This window comes from Bubalus kerabau, chromosome 16, assembly GCF_029407905.1.
Source record: "Bubalus kerabau isolate K-KA32 ecotype Philippines breed swamp buffalo chromosome 16, PCC_UOA_SB_1v2, whole genome shotgun sequence".
Lineage (NCBI taxonomy): Eukaryota > Metazoa > Chordata > Mammalia > Artiodactyla > Bovidae > Bubalus > Bubalus kerabau.
In genome coordinates, this window is record NC_073639.1 from 59288801 (window position 1) to 59310899 (window position 22099).

Below are 22099 nucleotides of genomic sequence, written 5' to 3' on the forward strand. Positions count from 1 at the left end.
AATCAGCAACTTCACTGATCCCATTACAAAACCACACAAACATTCATTTAAGGCCAGATCACATGTATTTGAGTGGAAAAGAAGAGACAAGCAGATGGCATCACACACAGGGGTTCCTAGCTTGAAGAACATCTGGCTCTTTGCTGCTTATCTGATAACTTTCGTATCCTACTTGGTCTTCACAAAAAGTTGGCTAAAGTAGGTTTACCTGAGGTACATGGGCCATGTGGGGTGGATTGGTGTAAGCCGGCTGAACATGAGAAGGATGAATGGTAAAGACGGTCTGCTGTGCTGCTGGGAAACTATTCTGTGGAGACTGTGTATTGGAGGCAGGTGTCATGGAAGGTGGGGTTGGCGCAAGCCCCGCATGGTAAATGGCAGACTGCTGCTGTGGACTGGCCAGATGGAGAGCCTGAGCGGCCTGGTGCTGATGGTGCTGCAAAGTGACAGCAAAGAGTACAGATTAACAGACATTCTTTTCTGGGATACAAGCCTGATTGTCAGACTGCAAGCACTCAACCAAGCAGTGGGAACCAAGAGTACTGCTCCAGGGAACTGAAGCAAAGAGCTCCAGATGCCAAAGAGCTCCTTAAGTGCCTTCTTAAAAAGCACAACTAAAGAAACTAATAGGAAAACAAACAAAATCATATCACATAAACATTAGAAATGAGGGTTTTAAAAAAGTTCCAAGCAAATTCCTTGTTAGAATTTTCTATATTGGTAAAAATTTCAGAACTTACCCAACCACCTTATTCTCAATATGTACCTTAAGGTGATTAAAACTGGGGGCACAGCCTGCAAAGCTGTATGCTGGCTCCCAGGTGAGGCAGGGCTGCTAAGTGTTTTGATCACGTGGTACCTAGCATCTTGCCTGGCACTGGAAAAAACACTCAGTAAACAGAACGATGCAGCAATTCTGGTGAAGGCCTCCGAGTGTCTTACCTGAACAGGACTGGGTGCAGGATGGCTCCCACCATGTTGGCTTTGCTGCTGTCCGGTGGGCGTAGCTGAAGGCTGAGGATGTGGAGGATGTGGGTGCAGGGTAGCATTAGGGTGCGCATACTGCTGAGCAAGGGAGCCAGTGGAAACTAAAGTGAAATAAAAAGGAGTGTGTATAACTGATGTGTGTGGTAGTCTTCATTGCACTTCTATGCCTCATCAACTTTCAGCTCAACAGCTTTCTTGATGCTCAATGCCTAACCCATCTCTATATTTGACTCCATTTAATCCATCCACTTCTTGAGAAAAAAAAAAAAAAAAAAAGTCAAGTTACTGCTTACCAATCAGACTAGCATTTTATTCAAATAACATACATACTATATCTAAATCTAATCAGTTTAAATTTACTTTTATAACAGTCACTAGGTTTTCCTGAAAAAGCAACTTAAAAGCACAAACAGAAATAATTCAATCTCTAACACACACACACACACACACACACACACACACTCTGTAGCTCAAGGCCATCATCTGGCTAACCTCACCATGCTACTGCCCTGGAGCTGGCGCAGTGTCCTATGGGCACAGATGGTATCAGAGCTGCAGTAAGGGGCTGGATAAGGTGTGTGCCAAGGTCAGGGCTCTATCTTCAGGGCCAAATGACCACAATCTCTCTCAGCTGATTACAGAAGCCACTTTGCTGCTCAGTTTGTTCCCTGGGCCTCCCCACTCAAGATCTCTCACCTTTGTTTTATAATTTAGGATTACCTAAACTATGTATTTAGGAAAACTGAACTCTCTTCAAAGCATCACAGCCTTTAGAAAAAATTTTACTAGTTAGGGTAACTTCAAAGGAAATATCATGATTTAGTTTAAGTAAAAATGTGTTCATTGAAGGTAAGAATGCAAAGCCAATTCTTTTAACTGTCAGCACTGACCATACGTTGGCACAGAACAGGGAGATCAGATATTTGTTCATGTCATCCCAATACAGCAATCTGAGAATCAAAAGCACAAGACAGGTTCACTGCTTCTGGTGACTACTAATACAGCACACTGATACAAATCTAACCATGATGTGGCTATGAGCTGAGGACAGTCTTCTCAAGACATACCTCTTAGAAGTCAATGTGTGACTTCCAGCCTTCTCTCAAATCAATCCTGAAATCCCTGAGAAGCTATGCCCATACACAGAAACAATTTCAAAATACTTCCTCATGTTCTTCATATGATGTTACGCACAGGAACTGATAGGGAGAAGCAAGCACCTTTGGGATCAGGCACCCTGACTCCAGTAGTCTAGTAGGCCGGCTGCTGAGAGTCACCAGCAGAGATGGCTCTGGGTGAATCCCATGTAAATGTTATGCAGAAGGTTAGGCATATGAAACAGTTCTGTAATACTTGACATTGTAGGGCCAGGGGCTACCAACATTCCAGCCCAACTGGTCATCTCAACTGCATAGGTACCCTTTAAAGAGAGAAGGAGAGGCAAAGAGCCAGCGCTAGGATCACCTGTGCATCCACGGCTAACACCTAGTGGGAGTATATACTAAGTTAACATCTAGATTAGATTCAACAAAGCACTTCTGTTTATACACTGGGAAAATCCCCTAACTATAACAGTTAACATACATTGGAACATATTAACAAGAAAAACTGGCAACATATTCTCTGGGTGTTTTTTTTTTTTTAACAAGCCAGTAACTGATACCTGGGAGGTGGAAAAAAATAATGTACTAACAGCTTTCTTGAGTTTCACAATCCCATGAATTTATGAAAATAGTGTCTTTTTCCCTACTTCATTGGCTTATTAAAAGGCCATTCATCGTCATTTAAATTAACTTGCAGATCTCCACAAATTGTCTAGGCACTTAGTCTAAAAGACTTGACATAAATTTTGAACCTCTGCTCTTGTAAATCTTAAACTGGAAAGCAATTCCTGAATCCAAATTCTTATTTATAAAGTTTCATAGAGGTAGACTATAGAATCTCATAGTGTTTCTACTTATTTAAGCATATTTATTCAAGAAATTTTTGTACTGAAAATTTAACTTTCCTTTCTAATTACTCTGTAAGCAAAGTAATAAGAAAATAAAAAGTAACATCAACCAACTCTAGCTGGGTGCTACTTGATTTTCACACATTAAAAAAAAAAAAAAAAAAAGAATGGCCATTACAAAGAATAATTATGCCCATGAAGTCTCATAATTAACTAATTATCCACCAATTAGAAAAATGTTAAAACCTTGAAATTACTTTGAGAAAAATAAAGACAAGTATTTTTTATCATGCATTTTTAAAAGGCACCCCTGGATTTATTTGCCAATACTAAAAGGCTATCTATATCTCATTTACATTCATAGCACAAATACTTCAAGTAGTCCGAGCTGAATGTGTAAAAAAACCCATCTTCTCCCTATCTGAACATCAATAAACTACAATGCATTATAAGAAAAATTAAGCAGATTTAAACAGACATCATAGGCTGGAAATAAAATGTAAGCATGTCTGATTAGAAATATCTTCCTCTGTTTATCATCTTTCTGAAAAGATGCTTGCTAAGCAAGTACCTTATCCAGGAATTCTTTTCCCCTTCAAATACGAAAATTGAGTAGCTAATTGGGGAAAATATAGAAACTAGACTTTAATAATAATAACAAAAATATACTTTGGTTCCTTGAAAGCTCACTTCAGAAAGTAACAAACACAGCTAGGGTAGAAAGGAAATTTTTAAAAGAGGAGGAGGGGTTGGGGTGGGGGGTAGAGAGAGAGAGAAAGGAACCAAGTTAGAGTAAATGAGGAAAATAAGAGAATTAGGGAAAGGGAAAAGCGGAGAGTGAAAGGCAGAAAATTCTGGGCTTTCTTAAACTAAATCTATCATTTAACTGCTATTATTATACATACTCATTAGCTAAAGATTCCAGAGAGGTTAAAAATAAAGTGATTTTTCTTAAAAATTCTGATTTAGCTCTCCACCAGATAACCACAGTCCAAAAAGTTTTCTAGGCCATAACTGATCCTACTGAAGCCAACTGAGTCCCCAGAGCTGTGCATTTAATTTCTAACTAGGTTTTCTCATTTTTGGCCTTGGATGCACAAGTCATGAGAGATCACCAGCACGGCAAAACTTCAAAAATGAAACAAAATCTCCCAACTTTTAGTTTTGATGGTAAAATCAAAAGCAAAGAAGTGAAGGAAAGTGGAAAACTTTAAAAGGGGAATAAAAGGCAACTAGACCAAAAAAAAAAAGGGCAAAAAGCTTATTTAGAAGGAGGTGGGGTATAAAGCAGCAAATTAAATCACAAACTGCAGCCCCGCTATTAGTTTCTTTTAAAAAATACTGATATTCTCTTTTAGGGAAACTTGTGCTAAGGCAGTTAATGCTTAGGTGTGATGATTAAGCTTTTAGCTACTTACCAGGAAACTGACTCCAAATCTACTAACAGAGACAGTAAGATGGTGAGGATAACTACATTTGAGACCTCAAACTGAGTACATTAGAATTACTGACACTGTCTTTTATATACTATACCACATACAGAATTCCCCTTCAATAGTTATATACACAGCAAGACTCCTTTTTAAAGAGCATCTATTAAAGGATTAAATTTGTTAACATTTCCTAGCACCAAATAAATAATATGTACGCACTTATTTTTGGATACCAAGGCACAATTAATGTCAAAATGTTTTCTCAATGCTTTTTAAAATTTGCCACCTAGTATATTCAGACATTCAGTTATTCCAAAATAATTTAAAATTTAGTCTCTATGATAACATTTTAATCCTTAATAGTCTTGAGAAAACAGTATTTCACATAAAGTGACCACATACTACACTATCATCCGTTTCTGCAAGTTAGTGACTTCCCCGTCCAAATACCAAAAGTCCATGAATAAGCCTTAAGATTTCCCTACAAATAGAGAAAACAAACCTTCCAAGTTCATTTCTAAAAGAAATCCCTGCTCAGACTTTCTCTATTTAAGAGCAATCATCTACCTTTCCACTGCTGAGAGGGGCTGGTGTTACCCAAGGTAATCTCTGGTGGCTGCTAGATCATGTTTTCCTGCTTAAGCTCAAGACATCCATGAGGTGTCTGCTACCTGAATATTTTAAACCTGTAGTCATGCAAAGATTGAAAATACAGGAACGCTTCTCCTCTAGTATTTCAACCCTACTCAAATACAAATCCTTGTAAGTATAAATTTTTTCTTACCAGGATATATATTTAAAAAAAAAATTGTATATTTTACACTTGTGGCTTGTTTTGCTTTGCTATGAAAAAAAGCTGTTCAGAAGATTTTCTCTGAACAAGGAATGTATTAGGCATTCCGAAACAGTCACATATTTGCTTGGTATGCAAAAATTTATTTCTGAAACAAGTCAATTTTTAAATTAACTCCAGCTTTCTTAAGCTGGGTTATACTTCCTTTTTAAAAACTCTGAATTATTTTCAGATATATGTATTTTTTAATGATTTTGTCTGGCACAAGGAAAAGATTGCTCAACAAGTCTACTCCCTTAACATGTATTCTTTAAAAAGTGTTTTACTGTTCAAATTAAAATTAGTATAAAAAACCCAACTCACTGGCAAAGTAGAAAGAAGGGCTTGTCTCCTTGTTGTATGGTAATTTGGGACATGCTGAATTTAGGAAATAGAAAGGTTAATTAGCCTTTTAAGGTGTGCATTTTCCTGATTTTCTGGAAAGGTTGACATATTTAGTAATTTCTTTTTGTATTCATGCATAATTCATTTTTCTTATTTTATAAGAGATGACAAGCACTTTAAACATTACTACAAAATTAAGTAAGATGGAGCTGAAGTGAAAGACACTTTTCTTCTGTATTGGGCTGTCGAGTTCCACTTGCTCATTTGCTTAAACGAAAGGAATAAAGTCATTATCTAATAAAAAGACCAACATTGCATTCCATTGAACAACTCTAATATAAAAAATATACCAATATAAAACAATATTTACCAAATTTCATTCAAAAGACTAGTCCAATTTTGCCAATCATTACTAATAGAAATGTCACCTTACAGCTTGTTCTGTAAGGTGTTTACTACGCATCTGGTAATGGATCCAAAAATTGAGAAACATAGTAATATTAATATTAAACAAGAGTGTGATATCATTTCTTATTAAACTGTCTACATAAAGGGGTGTGCGTGGGTGCATAAGTACACTTGGAAGGATATGCACCAAAACATTAACAGGAGGTTGTAAGGGAGAAGATTAATAGGTGCACTTTACATCTTTCTGCCTACTGTACTTTCGAATTTATCTGCATTAAACTACCAAAAATAAACCCAAAGAAAAAGATTCTGGATTTAACGCTTCCTGATGGCTTTAGTTAGCAGAGAAAGTTTCATTATTACTATTTCTAAAAGGGAAAACAAAACAAGATGAATGAAACAAAATCAGATGAATTTTAAGACTAGATGTTAAGGAAACAAAAAGTAACTTATTTGGAGAAAGAGGGCAGACGCAGTGATGAAAGTGAAATTAAGGTCAAAGAGATGAAGTTTGTGATCAAAGTCTCTTCTAAGATAGCTAGAAAGAATACAAGGTCAACAAACTTAGAATATATTTCTCCTAGTACCTTAAATAAATGTTCAAGGATTTGTTAGCATACTTACAGTTAATATGCCAAAAAATTTTAAAACAATAACCAGCCTTTCATTTTGTAGTCATTTCTATTCTCAAAGGCTCTTGCTATGACCATAATGATTAATAAATGACAAAAAGGTAACATAACAACTGTCATCAACATCTGGGTGCATATTTTTTGTTTGCATTAAAAAAAAAATCTAGATAGGATATAGCTTAAAAAAAATAATACATACTAAAAATATCTAGTTCCTTTTGGAATATAAAATATAAACTGTTTAAGAGAAATGAGTATAAAATTAGCATTTCCATGCAAATTTTATCTTACAGTTTAAAATAATGTACTTAAAAATTTGTATTCTTTACAGACAAAACAAAATGTACAAAAATTTGTAAAAGTTTAAAGTCTGTCTTAAAAATCTGTAAGATCTAAAATAAATCACTGATGAATTAATAAACTTGCTACAGCAGATTAAATTATGGTTTATTGCAGTAAATAACAAAATAATTCATTTCCTGGTGTCCTCTTCAGCGTATGAAGTGTCCAAAAGAGAACCAAAAATAATCATACCGAATCTAGGTACAGCGTTGCCCCTAGCCTACCCTCATCAACAGACATCAATAAAACTCAATCTGTGTAAATCGTAGGAGAGTAATTCAGATATGGTTGAGCCAACTTTCTCCTGGCATCAAATAAGTAGCTTTGATGACTAGTTCATTCTAAGTTTCACTGGACATTAGGTCTAGTATTTTGTTTCTTTGCAGTATTTTTCTGTTTACCCACATCTGAATGGACTTCAGAGTCTGAGACCAGCTGCTTTTCAAATGGAAGTATTTTGGAAAGTAGTTATAAAACCATTAGTGCCTCAAATATAGTATTTACTGTACTGTACTGGATGTTTCAAACCAATGAATATCCATTCAAAAGACAAAGCCAGGCTGGCAGTGAGTGAATACATTGAGGAGAAAGATTCTGCTCAACAGTATTACTACAGTATCTCAAAAGGCATGGGCATACAAATAGCTAGTCTCTAAAAGCAACGGAAATTTTAGCTCAAAAGTTTCAGATCTTATTCCAAAGGGAGTATGCCAGAAAATGGGAAGAAAGAAATGTTTTTTCCACTTGTTATATCATGATGTATTCAGGAATGTATGTATAAACAATCATTATGAACTTTTCACCTAAGACTTTAGCAAACTGGAAAACTGTTGAGATATATACAAATTGTGTAAAACTTAGTGTGATAAATCAGTGATGCCTTTTCACACATAATTAGTTCAGGTTAAGACAACCCAATCGGAGAAGGCAATGGCACCCCACTCCAGCAGTCTTGCCTGAAAAACCCCATGGATGGAGGAGCCTGGTGGGCTGCAGTCCATGGGGTCACAAAAAGTTGGACACGACTGAGCGACTTCCCTTTTGCTTTTCATTTTCCTGCATTGGAGAAGGAAATGACAACCCACTCCAGTGTTCTTGCCTGGAAAATCCCAGGGACGGGGGAGCCTGGTGGGCTGCCGTCTATGGGGTTGCACAGAGTCGGACACAACTGAAGCGACTTAGCAGCAGCAAGACAATCCAATGACAGGAGATCATAACTAAAATCATAAACCAAATTAGTCTGTCAACCTTTCAATTAAATTATGGATGGGTTTCTTGAAAGGTTTTCAAAATGTTACAAGCACATCATTTAAATTTAAAGAGTATAATCAACAATAAAAGATTTTAAGTGTGGAAAAATAAGATCTGAAAAGTATTTTATATTAAAAAAAAGTCACATAAAATTTCTATGATTAGTGAACCAGTGGGAAAGGAGCATGGCTCCAAAAAGTAAACATTAGAAGTGAGTTTTGGGTGACAAGAAGAATGGTTGTTGCTGCCTACATCCTATTCCTGTTAACCTACAAAAAGTTATAAACTGTAATCTAAAGTTAAAAAAACTGCAAGTCTTTACATTCTTAGTCATTCAAAAAGTTTAAAGAGGTTTTAAAAAGAAAAGGTCCATGCAGCTGCATGTAATATTAATTTCATTCTCACAGGGGTGGTTCTCTTTTCAACTGTACAAATAAATTTAAATTTCTCTTTTCCCACTCCAAAACAAACTGAAATGCCAATGGGAAAACTTAAATGACAGTAAAGGAGTTCTCAGAAATGTTCAAAACAAAATTCAGATCTCAATAAAACTGGTACTATTAATAATTAAAGGTGTATTTTGAAAAATATGAGATAACTAATTAATTCTATTCTACAAAATATAAGGTGGGAATTTTAAATTCTCAACATTGAAAATGGTATTATTTTAGTACTTTATAGACAGCTGCAAAGTTGACTTGTACAAAGTTCTCTGGCCACAAAACTAAGATGGCAATTTTAGCTTAGTAGTCTTATATATATTGTTTAATTTTATATAGAATACTTTTATCATTGCATACTGATTACACTTACAGTATGACTCTGTCTAAAGCAGATCTAGTATGACACAATTTCGACCACTTAAAATACAGCATAATGAAGAAACACAGTAGTATTATAACAAATAGCAATCAAAAATATGCAATGTCAGTGGCCCCCAGAGTAAAGAGTGAGGGAGAATGTTTTCTTGCTAGAGAGTGCTTTCATTATGGAAAAACCTTCCTGCATGCCTTAGGAAGAGTATACCAAATGATGTTACTGATGAGGAAGAGAAGGAAGATACCTTTCTCTACAAAAGATGCCTTCTGTTACACACATTATTACATTTTTAGTTAAAGAGAGAAATTTCAAGAACAGAAGCAGAAATGATTTGCCAAGACTTACAGACTAGGTCAGAAAGAACCAGATTCTTTTTTTTTTTTTAAGATTCTTGACCCTCAATGTCGTAAAAGGCAGAGTTATTCTTAAACAGAAGTTTAAAACACATTAAGACACACACTGAGAAAAAACAAAAAGTGTTTCCTACCATACATCGCATGTGTCTGCTCATGAGCCCCGTACTGAGTCGCTGAAGAGGACACTAAACCAGGCTGGGCATGTGTTGGTGGTGCCATCATTCTAGCATTACCCTGTATTACAGGACTATAGACATGAGGATGCTGTGTTTAAATAAAAAATTAAGAAAAAACATTAAAGTTATCAGATATAATCAAGTAGATTTTAGTTATGTCTTAACTTCATGGTTTGCAGGTTTCCAAAACTTATAAATTCTAAATACAGAATTTAGAAAATTCTAAATCAGTATGTTTTTGGCTATTTTCTTTGAAACACCTATACTGATCAGCACCTTTCTGTTAAAAGGGGCCCCCAAATCCTTAGCTGTCTACCCCTACCATAGCACGTAACACAAGATATAAGGAAAACCCCTTTATCACACTGAAACTTACTTAAATGGAACAACAGTTAAGAGTTATTAGGTCATATCAGGCTTACCTGAGACTGATAATGTGGCACATGCTGAACAAGAGGCTGATTTGGAAACTGCTGAGGACTGTAGGCGACATACTGTGTGGAATAAGCTGGTGGGGTGGCCACAATTGGTGGGCCTGCTGCTGAGGCTGGGTGCATCATGGTACTCTGATGGTGTTGGTCTTGCCGTTGTTGCGGCATATTTGGTACTGCAGGAAAAAATGATGTAATATTAGAAAATAGCATCTCCTTAGCATAAAATACATGAACTGGTCCATAAGGCTCTGCATGATTTGACATTTCTGCCTGTCTCTCAAATGCCATGCTATTCCGCACCCATCCCTCTTCCGTCACTACGGGCTGTTTTCCTATCATCTATGCTATTCCTCAGCCTCAATCACCAATTCCCGACTGTCAGGTTGGAAAATTTTTACTTGTCCTTGAGGGGGTCAGCTTGAAAGCCACATTCTCAGAGACACTCTGCAATGACCCACAGAGTTGATCAAGTCCCTGTAATTATAAGACTCTTACAGCACTAGGAAACATTTCCCATATTATTTCTCAGATCATCCCTGTTTGATACACTAAATTATGCCATGGCTAGAGAAGGGCAGTGGCTTTTACTCAAAGAAAAACAAAAATACAACAAAAAAAGTGAAAAGAGACCCAACACTAATCTTAACTCCATTTTTAAAAATTTTCCACCACTGAATTCTTGCTCATTCTCAAACATAGTTATCATATGCTATCATGTTGCAGGTTTCTAAATAAGAGTTCTTGCCTATAATCTGCCCCATTAAAGCTCTCATTAACAGTTTAGGTCAACTGCCATCTCTGTAATGTCTTTCCCAGTCCCCCACAAAACAGCAAGCTGCACGCTGTGTACCTTTTTCTCACATGTTTATTACAGCACTGACTGTTGCCTGTGATGGGTTTATGGTGCTATGTTAACTAAATCACTCAAGGGAAAAAGCTGTAAACCACCAATTCCACAGGACACAAAGAATGTGTAACTTCATTATGTTCACAAAATCATCAGAACGAATTGCCAGGGTAGAGATAAATTTTCTTAAAAACATCTGAATTTTTTGCTAAACACTTGACTGTTGCTGATATGTAGGAAAGCTGGTTATATATACTTATTATCTGGTTAGAAAAGCAAGCCTGAAAACAGAGGAAACTAGTAAGAATATTTATCTGAATTCAGTCTTGAGATTCCCTCACATTGAAAAAGCATATCCTTCAAGAAAGAAAAACCATCCCAAACTCAAATATCATATGAAAGTTTGTCTATTTCTTTTTATATTTATAATCACTTTTTTTTCTTCCCAAAAGCGAGTCAACTTTATGGATTTCTAAAAGAAAAATTCTAACTATAAAAACAATGAATACAATCCTAAATCTGTACAGAGGCAGGCCTGGTTTTATGGTCGTGTCCCAATCCCTACAGTTTGAATCTACCTTAATCTTAAACCACAGTTTAGATTGGCCATACTTTAGCCATTTCCTTTTGTCAATGGTTTTCAACTGGGAACAATTTTGCCTTTCAAAGGGCATTGGCAATGTCTGGAGACATTTTCGGTTGTCACAGTTAAGGAAGGAGAGGACGCTACTAGTATCTAAATGGGTAGAGGCCAGGGACGCTAATCAACGTCCTATAATACTCAGATCCCACCCTATTTAACCACCCTCCCCCCTCAAGAATATCTGTCCCCAAATGTTCCTGACTTCAGCATATTTTCAAACAAAACCCTTTCTCACAGGATGCAAAAATGAGAACTGCATCATGCACCAAGAAGACAAAGAGGTAGTTTGGTGCAAAAAGGTACTACTATCATGAAGGAAAGATATGCCCTATATGATCTATGGCTGTATTTCAGAAGCAAGTCCTTAATTTTCTGTTATTTGACGGAGTAAAGTAGCAGGATATAAAGTTAACATAAAGACAGCCAATAGCCTTCATATACCACACTTCATAAATTTACTTCATGAGTAACTACTTAGAAGATACAATGGAAAGATGAACCCAGTTTACATTAACAATAAAAAAAGAAACTACCTGAGGCAAAAACTGAAAAAACACTACTGAAGACAGAGAAACAGATTTAAACAAGCAGAAAGGCATAATTTGTTTGTGGATAAGAAGACAAGATAAAGATAACAATGCTCCCCTAAGTTAATGTCTCAAGAATATATTTATAAATTTAATGTGGTTCAAATGTTAACATCCAGGAGTTCATACTAACAGAACAACAGACTCTCATCAGTCACGGAGATAATAGGAAACCAACTCATTATTTTGAAAATTGCTTTGAAATGATGGGCAGTTCAGTAACCTTTCTTTAACAAGCTGTACCTCACTGTAACCAAATAGCTTAACAAGGTAAGTTTTTCTTTATAGAAATAATCCAGTTAACAACTGAAGAAGAGATGATAGAATGAGAATGTCATCATTTTGCAATCCTTAGTGAAATAATGAATCTAGCGCTAGACAGTCACTGCCAGTGCTGCTAAAACAAACAGAGAAGAGCTGGTATGAAATGTTATCCTGGATATATAAGGCAGCCAAGTTACTCCTACTATCAAAGAAAGAAAAAAAAGGAGATCAGACACTGACTTCTAATAAAACTACACACACCATCTATGAAACATTCCATGTAAAAATTAAAAAAAAAAATACAACCTAAACTTAACAAGTCTTTCTTATTTATATACTATCAGAGACCTACAGCGGACAGAGGATCACTTTAACCAATACCACAGGGATCCAATCCATGAAGTTCAGATGGTGGGAAAGAATACAGGCCAAACAAACTGGATTTAAATAAGATGTCAAGGGGAAAACCTGAGGGGGAAACTATAAATAAAAAGAGTTAATATTAAGACAGAGATAGCAATCAAATGAGAAGTGTGGATTTTGGATTGTGGCTCAACAAGCCAACTATTAAGAAAAAATTTTAAGGCAGTAAGAAAAACGTGCTTAGATATTTGATAGCAAGAAATAATTTATAATTTATTTTAGGTAATGGTACCTTAACTATGGTTTTAAAAAAGAAACAGTCCACAACTCTTAAAGATACATACAAAAGTATTGATTAGTGAAATGACAATGGTACCTAGGGTAACAGTGTAAGGGTATAAATGAACAAAACTTGTCTAAATTTTTGTAATAAAAATTTACAACATAAAATAACTTTAAAAATGGCTTAAACATGAAAAACAAATGCAACTTGTAAACCTCACTTGAATCCTAACTGGAACAAATTAACTGTAAAAAATACGTATTTTAACAAAAGCCACAGAAATTTGAGGATATCAGGGAACTCCTGGTTAACTCTTTCTGGTGTAATAATGGCATTCTAGGTTTTTTTTTTTTTGCATTAGAAAAGGACTTTAATATGGAAGTGAGACAACAGCAGGCAGATGAGCAGAGGATGACAAGTTTCTGGGCTCTAAAAACTGGGAAACTTTTGGAGAACTGTAGTGTTTTATGTTTGTTTTTACAAGACTCTTTAAGAATTATAAAATACTTACAAATAAAATAGTGTATCTAGGATATGCTTCAAAACAATCTGAGGAGGGGAGAGGTGTTGTAGATGAAACAAAAGTGACCATGAGTTTCTAACTGCTAAACCTGAGTGATGAGTACTTTTACACTGATGTACTATTCAAACTGCTTATATGTATATGTTTGAAATTCTCAATAAAAAGGTTTTTAAAAAGTCAACTGATTTTTTAGTAGTCAACCTGAATATCAAGTTCATATGGAAAAATAACTGAAAGAAAAGTCAAAAACACTTGAGGGAAAAAAAAAATCAATATTGGGAGCGGATGGGTGGGAAAGTAGTCTATCTAAAGACAGACAATTTAACAGAATGGAAGAGAAAATCCAGATAAAGATTTAACTACACATGGATACTTAATATAGGATGAAAATGGCATTTCGTAGCAGTCTGTTTTCTGACCTTAATGGAATGAAAAAATAAACAAATATCAATACATCCTAAATAACCAAATATTTGGAGATTACAAACACATTACTAAGATTTAAAGCCCTTTGGTTAAAGAAATCGTAAGACAGAAAATATTCTGAATGAAAATACAACACATCAAGTTTTAGGGATGCAGCTAAAGCAATGATTACAAATGTATAGCTAATGCAATACAGGGGACGCAGGTTTGATCTCCAGTCAGGGAACAAAGATCCCATATGTAGTGAAGCAACTAAGCCCGTACACAACAACCACTGAGCTGGTACACTCCGACTAGAGAGTCTAAAATGAAAGATCCTGCATGAGTAAATGAAGATCCCATGTGCTGCAACTAAGACCCAAGGCAGTCAAATAAATTAATAAAATTTCTTAAAAAAAAAAAAAAAATCAGTAATTATCAAAGAAATGCACATTAAAATCACAATGCGGTAACAGATCAGACAGGCTAAAACTAAAAAAACAGACAATACCAAAAATGGCAAGGATGTAGAGTAACCATAACGCTCATTCATGGCTGATAAGCTGAAATGTAAAATGACACAACCACTTTGGAAAACAATTTATCAGTTTCTTATTAATTTAAAATTGCACTTACCATACAACTAAACAACTAATTCTAGATATTTAACCCAGAGAAATGAACACAAATGTTGACACAAACATTAGTTCACAAATGCTCCTCAAAGCTTTATGAAAACAACCAAAGACTGAAAATAATCCAAATATCCATGAACTGGTAATGGGTAAACCAACCATGGTATAAGCATAAAAATGGAATGCTGTTCAGCAATAAAAAGGAAAATGATGCAGATGATAATATGAAATATTCTCAAATCAGCTAGACACACAAAAATACAACACACAATTCTACTTACTAAAAAATATCTAGAAAAGTCAAAAAGTAAGAGAAAGTAGATCAGTGGCTGCCTGCAATGGGTGGTACTGGAGTAGTTCTCATCAAAAAGTACACTTAAAAGTACACTTATTTTATTGTATGTAAACTATAGAATAACAAAACTGGTTAAAAATTTTGGAGAGCTATTTGGAACAAGATAAACTGGATCCATACCTTATACTGTATATATGGCAACTTCCAAATGAATCAGAATATCCCTGTTTGGGAATTAAGATCTCATATGCCCCAGGCAAAAAAAAAATGTGTTAAGGAGGGACTTCCCTGGTGGTCCAGTAGTTAAGAATCTGCATTGCAATGCAGGAGACATGGGTTCAACCCCGGGCCTGCAAACTAAGATCCCACAAGCTGCAGGGCAACAAAGAGGCTGCCCGCTGCAACTAAGACCCAATACAGCCAAATAAATATACAAATATTTTTTTAAAAAAAGTCTAAGGAAAATCCTGATACAGTAATATAGGTAGTTTCTAGGAAATACGATGTCTTCAAACAAAAAACCCCATGGGTGCAGTGCAGTACATACAGTATGCTTCACTTTGCATACGAGGGAAGAAAAGTAAATGTCAACAAGGATGCCAAGACAATTTAATGAGGAAAAAACACTTTTCAAACAATGGTGCCAGGATAACTGGATATACACAGGCAAGAATCAATGTGGACTCTATCCTTGTGCATGCGTGCTTGCTCAGTCACTTCAGTTGTGCCCAACTCTGTGTAACCCTATGGACTGTAGCCCTCCAGTCTCCTCTGTCCAAGGGATTTTCCAGGCAAGAAAACTGGAGCAGACTGCCATTTCCTTGTCCAGGGGATCTTTGTGACCCAGGGATTGAACTCACATCTCTTATGTCTACCTGCAATGGTAGGTGGATTCTTTACCACTAGTGCCATCTGGAAAATTACCTCAGAATGTATCACTAACCTAAATGTTAGAGCTGAACTCTTAGAAGGAATCTTGGTAAATCTCTATGATCTTGAGTCAGGAAATGGTTTCTTAGTATGACACCAAAAGCAAAAGTGACAATCCAAAATACAAATAAACTGAGGTTCCATCACAATGAAAAACCTCTGTGCTGCAAAGCCCACCATCAAGTAAAAAAAAAAAAACAAAAACCCATAAAATGGAGAAAATATCTGTAAATCTTATATCTGATAGAAGATCTGTATATAGAATATATAGAGAACTCTTACAAGTCAGTGATTAAAAGGCAAATAATTTAATTAAAACTAGGTCAAATATCTGAATAAACAATTCTCCAGAGATAGTATGCAAATGGTCAATGAAAAGATGCTCAACATCATCAGTCACTAGGGAAATACTCATCAAAATCATAATGAAGTACTATTTTATAACCACAAGGATTATAACAGACAATAACAAGTGCTGGGGGAGATGTAGAGAAATTGGGATTCTCGTATACTACTGGTAGGAATAAAAAGTGGTATAGTCACTTTGGAAAACAGAGCGGCACACTGTGAACACAGTAATTCCGCTCCAAGAGAAATGAAAACCTAAGTCCACATACAAACTGTACAATGTTCAGCATCACTCATAATAATCAAAAAGTGGAACAATCCAAAGAATCATCAACTGATGAATGGATAAGTGAAATGTTACTGGTATCTATACACCCATAAAAAGAAATGAAGTGTATATTGATAGATGTTCCAACATGGATGAACCTTGAAAACATGCTAAATGAAAGAAGCCAGTCACAAAAGACTCCATACAAGATGATTTCATTCACATGAAATATCCAGAACAGGCAATCTACAGAGAAAATGTATTAGCATGTCTAGGATATAAGTGTGTACATGCATGGCGTGGGAGGAAAATAGTTACTAAAGGATATGGGGTTTCTTTCTGGAGTGATAAAAATGTTTTAAAATTGACTGGTGATGATTGGACAGCTCTGAGAATATCTTAAAAACCACTAAACTTATATACTTCAAGGGGATGAATTTTATGGCTTTCGAATTACAGTTGACCCTTGAAAAATACAAGTTTGAACTGTGTGGGTCCACTTACACAGTTTTTTCCCCATAGTAAATACTACAGCACTAAACCATCCACTGTTGGATGATTTGTAACTATGAACATGCAGGACTGACTATAAATTATACTCAGTTTCTGACTGCACAGAGGGTCAGTACCCTTAACTCCTGAGTTGTTCAAAGGTCAACTATATAAATGAGAGGTCAACAATCCAAATAGAGCCATTTTAAAAACAGAACATCTGCAAAGAAACAACTGTAAAAATAGACACTGTAAGGATAAACAGAAATTAATTTTAAAGCATCAGCTGCTAATGGTGGAAGGGACAATCCACTTAATGGGATGGAAAGTACAAATTAAGAGACTGGGATGAAAACAAGACTTTTCTAAACAACCTTTTTATGTAATTTTCACTTTGAGAATAAATATTTGACACATAAAAAATAAAATAATAAAAAAATTTATCATTACAAATGTTAACAAGTTCAATCAGGTTAACCTACCTAGGTGTCTAATTGTTGACGTAACTCATTGACTACACAAAATGTTATTTTTGAAGTATCATGGGTAGCAATTCCTGACTCTGAAAACTGACACTTAAAAGAATTCTTAGTGAGATACTAAAGAAATCTTAAATTTTATCTTGTAGAGCAATAGACAACAAATATTCTGAAAACATCTTATATACATTATAGGAAAATGTAAGTAAGCCAGGCTCTAAGATGGCCCCCAATGATTCCGCCTCCTGGTTTTCACACCCTTATATTAATATAGTCCCTTCCACATGTACCAGATTTGCTCCACATAATCAACAGCAAATGACAGAAATGAAGCTAGGTTACTTCAAAGGTTAGATTGTAAAACAAACTGTGGCTTCCATTTAGGTTGTTTCTCATTATGGGAAAAGCCAGATGACATTTTATGACCAGAACTATCCTGCCAACAGCTCTGAATCTGGAAGCAGACCCACCAGCTCCAGGTTAGATAACTCCTGCTCTGCTGCTGCTGCTGCTGCTAAGTCGCCTCAGTCGAGTCCAACTCTGTGCGATCCCATAGACAGCAGCCCACCAGGCTCCCCTGTCCCTGGGATTCTCCAGGCAAGAACACTGGAGTGGGGTGCCATTTCCTTCTCCAATGCATGAAAGTGAAAAGTGAAAGGGAAGTCCCTCAGTTGTGTCCAACTCTTCGTAACCCCATGGACTGTAGCTTACCAGGCTCCTCCATCCATGGGATTTTCCAGGCAAGAGTACTGGAGTGGGGTGCCATTGCCTTCTCCAAACTCCTGCTCTAGCCAACATCTTTTTGCAACTGCTAAAGAGATTCTGGTAGGCTGCAGTCCATGGGGTCGCTAAGAGTCAGACACGACTGAGTGACTTCACTTTCATGTATTGGCAAAGGAAATGGCAACCCACTCCAGTGCTCTTGCCTGGAGAATCCCAGGGATGGGGGAGCCTGTTGGGCTGCCATCCATGGGGTCGCACAGAGTCGGACACGACTGAAGTGACTTAGCAGCAGCAAGAGACTCTAAGGAAGAACCACCTAGTTAAAAGGCTCCTGGATTGCTGACATTCAGAAAACATGTGAAATAAAATATGTTTGCTGTTTTAGGCAGCTAGGCTTTGTGATAATTTGTTAAAAGACAGATATTATTAATTCAATAGCAATGAGCATACCCAACGACCAGAAAATGGTTTCTAAACACTATTTCCCAGCAAAGAAAATGAGGGTTGCTTGCAGGATTACTGATCCAGGTCTTTTGTTAGAAGATTAGCCTGAGACACCTTATTCATAGCAGAAATGAAGTTATCAGAGACAAATAAGTAGTACCAAAAGGAGACATGAGCCAATGTAAAGCGACTATCATTGATCAAAGATGGGACAATGAGAGAAGCGGAAAAAAAAAAAAATTAATTGAAATACAATGGATATGTAAAAAATTATACAAGAATATATATAATACATATATATTAACAATATATAAAATTTTACATGTATTCATAACTTTTCTGTACAAACTATTTCAAGATACCCAAACAGCCCTGGTTAAAAGGAAGTCCCTTACTGAAAGACTCTAGCTAGTAAGTGGAGAAGCAATGCTAGAAATTCAGAAATCACTGTTTTCAAACTCCTAATTAAAGTGATTTCCAAAGTATGGTTCTGTACCAACAGGATCACTTGGGAATTGTGTTTTTGTTTTTTTAATAAATTGCACTAGAAAAGTAAATTCTCAGGCTATACCCCAAATCTACTGAACTGGAAATTCTGGGGATAGGCCCAAGCAATTGGTGTTTATTTTTTTTTTAAACAAACTCTCCAAGTGATTCTAATGTACACTAGAATTTGAGAACCACAGCCCTAAAGAAGAGGCTTCTCAGATGGCGCTAGTGATAAAAAGCCCATCTGCCAATAAAGGAGACCTAAGAACTGCAGGTTTGATCCCTGGGTCAGGAAGATTCCCTGGAGGAGGGCATGGCAACCCCCTCCAGTATCCTTGTCTGGAAAATACCATGGACAGAGGAGCCTCGAGGGCTATAGTCCATAGGGTCACAAAGAGTTGGACAAGACAGCACAGAGCCCTAATGAAAAGATGCTGTTAAGTATCAATCATCAATAAATAAGATGACAGACTTGACAGAAAACTTTACAATTGGAGAGGGGAGGATCAGGCTATCATCACTTGAGCCTTTAATAAATCTTACCATAATTCAAAGTAGGACCAGATACTGTACCTCTTAAATGATCCAACATAGAGCACTCACAAATATCTATCAAGTATTCTTTTTTTAAATATAAATTTATTTAAATTGGAGGCTAATTACTTTACAATATTGTATTGGTTTTGTGATACATCAACATGAATCCACCACAGGTGTACACGTGTTCCCCATCCTGAACCCCCCTCCCACCTCCCTCTCCGTACCAACTCTCTGGGTCATCCCAGTGCACCAGCCCCAAGCATTCTGTATCCTGCATCAAACCTGGACTGGCGATTCGTTTCATATATAATATACATGTTTCAATGCCATTCTCCCAAATCATCCCACCCTCTCCCACAAAGTCCAAAAGACTGTTCTATACATCTGTGTCTCTTTTGCTGTCTCGCATACAGGATTATCGTTACCATCTTTATAAATTCCATATATATGCGTTAGTATACTATATTGGTGTCTTTCTTCCTGGCTTACTTCACTCTGTATAATAGGCTCCAGTTTCATCCACCTCACTAGAACTGATTCAAATGTATTCTTTTTAACGGCTGAGTAATACTCCATTGTGTATATGTAACACAGCTTTCTTATCCATTCATCTGCTGATGGACAACATCTAGGTTGCTTCCATGTCCTGGCTATTATAAACAGTGCTGCGATGAACATTGGGATACACGTGTCTCTTTCGATTCTGGTTTCCTCAGTGTGTATGCCCAGTCTATCAAGTATTCTTTCCTCTTCCCATAAAAGTTACACCTGAATGTAATCAATGACATCACAAGAAGAGAGAAATCTAGAATATATGATATATTACATAACAATCGGTTTCTGTCACAAAGCAACAGCAGAGGTAAAAATAGGGGAAAACAAAGACGTGTAACCAATGTAATAATGTGAAGATCTTATTTTGATCCACACTCAAAACAAACCAACTATAAAAATATATTCCTGTCTCAATCAGGGTAATCTTATTATGATGGTTATTAGATGATAAAAAGGAAGTAGTTTATTTTTATAAAGTGTGATAATGGCACTCTGGCTACCTAATAAAAATATCCATCTTTTTAATATGATACACCCAAAGTGTGTAGAAATGAAACAGCAGGCCCTCAGAATAAGATTAACCCACAAGATAACTTTAAATGATCTAAGGTAGAATTCTTCCAATAGGTTCCAGTGTTCTAAAGGAAAGACAAAGGCTATCATATATTCTGTTTTTTTGGCTGCTTTGTGAGGCTTGCCAGATCTCAGTTCCCAAGCCAGGGATTGAACCCAGGCCCTGCCACTGAAAGTGCCAAGTCCTAACTAAGTAATGGACCACCAGGCAATTTTCCCTCATACATGTTTTTTTAAAAACAGAATTTTAATTACTAACAGGCACAAAACTGCAATTGCTTCCAACACTGAGGAAAGCTTATTAATTTAAGAAGTGAAAATTTTTAAAGTTACCAGATGATCCAACAGTCCCAATCTTGGGCATATATCTGAAGAAAACTCTAATTCAAAAAGATACATGTACCCCAATGTTCACTGCAGCATTTTATTAAGGAGGGGAAACAAGAGCTACTACCTATCTATCTAGTTGCGCCATGTGCATGGCATGTGGAATCTTAGTTCCCCAACCAGGGACTGAACCCAGAGTCATGGTAGTGAAAGCACAAGTTTTAAACCAATGTACAGCCAGGGAAGTCCCAGAAGTAACTTAAATGTCCATGAACAGGTGGATAAAGAGTGTTTTGATAAAGGGTGAATGGATAAAGAAAATATTATGCATATGCAATAGAATACTACTCAGCTATAAAAAAGAATGAAATAATGCTATCTGTGGTAACATGGATGAATCTAGAGATTATCATACTAACAGTGAAGTCAGAGAAGGACATTTGTGATATCATGTACGAGAGTCTAATGTAATGATACAAATGAACTTATCTACAAAACAGACCCAGACAGAAAACAAACTTAATGACTACTGAAGAGGAAAGTGGTGGGAGAGTGGTGGAGATGGCAGAATAAATTAGGGGCTTGGGACTGGCAGATACAAACTACTATATATTAAACAAACAAACAACAATGCCCTACTATATAGCATAGGGAACCAAAGCCAGTCTCTTGCAATAAACTATAATAGGGAAAAAAAGTGAAATTTTTGTGATGGAGGTAATTATTGGGCACTGAGAAGTGACTTTATTATACAAACCATTCTACTTTCTATTCTCAATAAAATGACAGAAACGACTGCTCTTAATTACCTAAATGGCAAAAGGGGGAACCCTTTAATGTTTTTCAACATTAAAGTATTTCTTTTTAAGATAAGTATTTTTTTTTTTTTTTCAATGAAGTCTCTTCTGCACAAACACAGAGTACTAGATCATGCAACACTCTCATTTTAAAGATGAGGAAACATTTCTCTAATAGCATTTTGACAATTTCTGAAGTGAGCCATCTCTGCTCACAAAGAAATTTTAAATTTTTTGGAGAAATTACGTATTATATAAGAATGTGAGCAAACAGTTAATTCAGCAAACCATCTTTACATATTTAACATTGAATATTTCAAAAT

The 22099-nt window shown here is 36.1% G+C and overlaps 1 protein-coding gene across 9 annotated transcripts in view; it reads right to left on the bottom strand.

Moving 5' to 3' along the window:
• The window catches only part of ATXN2 (ataxin 2), a 101982-nt gene that overhangs the window by 3629 nt on the left and 76254 nt on the right, over window positions 1-22099 (bottom strand). For 7 of the 9 annotated variants that reach the window (XM_055549748.1, XM_055549739.1, XM_055549741.1 and 4 more), the window contains 5 exons: window positions 9955-10139; window positions 9488-9620; window positions 5528-5581; window positions 943-1088; window positions 209-436 (listed from right to left, as the gene is read on the bottom strand). In XM_055549748.1, coding sequence (XP_055405723.1) covers window positions 209-436; window positions 943-1088; window positions 5528-5581; window positions 9488-9620; window positions 9955-10139 — 746 coding nt within the window. The remainder of the gene's footprint in view (window positions 1-208; window positions 437-942; window positions 1089-5527; window positions 5582-9487; window positions 9621-9954; window positions 10140-22099) is intronic. The other 2 variants (XM_055549743.1, XM_055549742.1) reach the window with 1 other exon arrangement.